Source organism: Vollenhovia emeryi, unplaced genomic scaffold, assembly GCF_000949405.1.
Source record: "Vollenhovia emeryi isolate VEMERY1.0 unplaced genomic scaffold, V.emery_V1.0 DF943047.1, whole genome shotgun sequence".
Taxonomy (NCBI): Eukaryota; Metazoa; Arthropoda; class Insecta; order Hymenoptera; family Formicidae; genus Vollenhovia; species Vollenhovia emeryi.
In genome coordinates, this window is record NW_011963319.1 from 1 (window position 1) to 3,126 (window position 3,126).

The 3,126-nt window shown below is 39.8% G+C and overlaps 1 protein-coding gene across 1 annotated transcript; it reads right to left on the reverse strand.

Annotated features, from left to right (window-relative positions):
• Window positions 1–1,152: 1,152 nt before the first annotated feature.
• On the reverse strand, window positions 1,153–2,701 carry LOC105566913 (the record flags this gene model as incomplete). The annotated part of the gene is made up of 1 exon (XM_012021312.1): window positions 1,153–2,701. A coding segment is annotated over exon 1 (1,549 nt), but the record flags the coding sequence as incomplete, so codon positions are not given.
• Window positions 2,702–3,126: the final 425 nt, after the last annotated feature.

Here is a 3,126-nt window from a genome sequence, read left to right on the forward strand (position 1 = left end):
GTTCAGGAAATTCCACTAAGAATTTACCTTAGTAGGACCTATCTAGGCCCAACGATGGCAAGCTTATTTTAGAGCATGCCTATCTGGGCCCTACATTGCCTGGCCTATTTTAGGGCATGCCTGTCTAGGCCCTTTACGAACCTCGGGCACGCCCTGACAAAATGCTACCTGGGGATGGTTGACAAGATACTACGTTCGTTTAGTTATTGTGGTTGAGGAAGGACGATCTAAGGTAAACTGAAAACAATCGGACGTAGGTTGCCATTGTAGGCCAAGGATTGCAATACAAGAATTTTGATCAATTGAGATAGGATGCGGGTTAACTCGTCGATCTGGTGGAACATCGTTGAGAACATCAGCATCGTTACTTGCCCATTTTTGTAACGGGAAGCCGCCCGCCATGCACAATTGACGAAGTTGACATACTATTTTTTTTACATTTTCAATTGAATCGGCTCCTCCAAATATGTCGTCAACATATCTACCTTGCGTGAGGCAAGGAACTGCTAATGGGAATTGTTTACCTTCGTCTTCGATAAGCTGTAAAATTGTACGTAGAGCCAAGAACGGCAGCACAAGCTAGCCCATACGTTACGGTGGTAAGATCGAACGATTGAAGAATTTTTTCCGAAGTTGACCATCGAATCCGCTGAAATTTCCAGTCGTCAGGATGAACGTTGATTTGTCGATACATTTTAACGATATCAGTCGAAAAAACGAATCGAAATTGTCTAAACCAGATTAATACGTTGAAAAGATCTATCTGTAATTTAGGGCCTGCGTGAAGAATTTCGTTGAGAGAAACTCCAGATGTGTAGTTCGGCTCGAGGCATTGAAAACAACTCGAAGTTTTGTAGTAGTACTATTTTTTCTCCAAACTCCATGATGAAGTAAATAAAAATTTGGATGAAAATGTTCAATATTTTTTTGTTATTAATTGCATATGTCGAAGGTTCTCGTATTCATTCATGAATTTCAGATATTCTTCTGAATACTTGACATCTGATTTAAATTTATTTTGAAGGGATTCCATCAACCTTGATGCTTTATTATACGAATTTCCCAAAAGATGAGGTGAATTTTTAAAAGGGAGACGAACAATGTATCGGCCTTGAGTGTCTCGAGAATGGGTGTCTTTAAAATGTTGCTCACACTGTTGATCTTCAGAAGATAGAAGAAATTCGTGACTTGTTTTTACTTCTTCTAATTGCCAAAATCTGTGCAAAAGATCATAAAGTTGAGATTCCATAGAGATATGATAACTTCGAGCAGTAAGACGTAGCGTTTCTGATGAGGCAGGGCCGGATAAAACCCATCCGAATGAAGTCAACTGTGCAATAGGAGTATTGGATGGTCCTTTTTTTAAACCTTCCTTAATAATTAAATGATAGTGATCTGCGCCAATGATGAGATCTACAGATCCCGGAGAACCAAATTGAGGGTCGGCTAAATGTAATCCATCGAAATGTGGCCAGTATTGTTTGATAATTTGAACTGAAGGAATTGAACTGGTTAATTTAGTAAGAATATGAGCTGAAAATTGAAACTCTTCTGACTTATCATAGAGAGAAGTAATCTTGAAAGAAGTAATTCCACGAGTACGGTTAGGTGTTTGTTCTTCAACCCCGACTAAAGGAATGGACGATTGTGAACGAGGAAGCTTTAATGTCTGAACGGCTCTTTCAGATATAAGCGTTATCTCAGAACCTTGATCAATAAGTGCTCGGATCTTCATGATGCGTCCTGCTTTATTGATGAGTAGAACTTGCGCGGTAGCTAATAAAATACAGTTGGTAGATGCCTGAACCGGATTAATAGCGGCATGTAAAACTTGTGATGAACCTGGTGTGGTTGAAGTTTCGGTGGAAACATTTGAAGCTGTTTTTTCAGAAACGTTTTCTTTACCTGATGGAACTTTTCTGTGAATCGTTGTATGGTGTTTCTTACCACATTTTGTACATCGTCGAGTTGAAAGGCATTCAGACACACGATGTTTTCCCAAACAATTATAACAAAGGCCGTGCTTCATGATTAAAGAATAACGTTGCTGGGTAGTTTGTGAGTTATATTGGGGACAATTATACAAAAAATGCTTCGCCGAACAAAGAATACAAGAAGGAATTTGTTGTGTCATCTGGGTTCTCTTTTGAATTTGATGATGAGATTTAACTGCTTGAGGTGATATCTTCTTTTTTGCAGGAATGTTTTGAGATTTTTCAAATGCTTGTAACGAAAGAAGACGTGTGACCAAAAACTCACAAAAATGTTTCCAGGTGGGCGGTTCCTTTGTTGATCCGAGATGGTATTCCCAAACCTTAACGGATTCTGAATCCAATCTTTGAATTGCTGTAAATACTAGGAAATCATCCCACTTATCAACTGGGCGTTGTAAAGTTTCCAGCGTTCGATAAATTTGCATGATATTTGTATAAAGATTCTCGAGTTCACTGGCTGACTCCTGCGTAATCTTTTTTAATGAAAGTAAGGACTGGATTGCTGAATTAACTAATAGTCGTTTATTTTCGTAAAAAGAAGTAAGATCGGTCCACGCCTTTTCAAAATTATCAGCAGTTAATGCGGTATTCTTAAGAAAATGAGAAGCTGTACCAGTCAAGCTGGCTTTAAGATATTGTAGTTTTTCAACAGGGCTTAATGTTGTATTTCCAAGAATTATCGAAGAGAATAGATTTTTAAAGGACATCCATTCAGAAGTCGTTCCATTAAACTTAGGCAAGTCAATCCGAGGAAGCCTAGTGTGATGAGATATTGACATTTGGTGCGAAGAAGATTGAGAAAGAGATCGTGTAGATGATATTCTAGGAAGAGTCAGTTCTTCAGAATCAAGATGAGTGGACAATTTATCGATTGTATTTAAGTATTGTTCATAAGTTCGAGCGTGAACATTATCACAAAAATACGAGTGTTCTCGTATAAATTTCCGGTCTTCTGTATTAAGTTGGCCGATTGCTATAATGATCGCGTCATGAATGATGTGGCGACCCACGCCACATCAGGCGCGCGGGCACCACACGTCACGGCGCTGCTCCTGCGAGCACCGACGACACGGCGCGCGGCGGTAGTACGGCGCGCCGCCGATAGGTGGACACAGCGCCGGCAGCATACTCG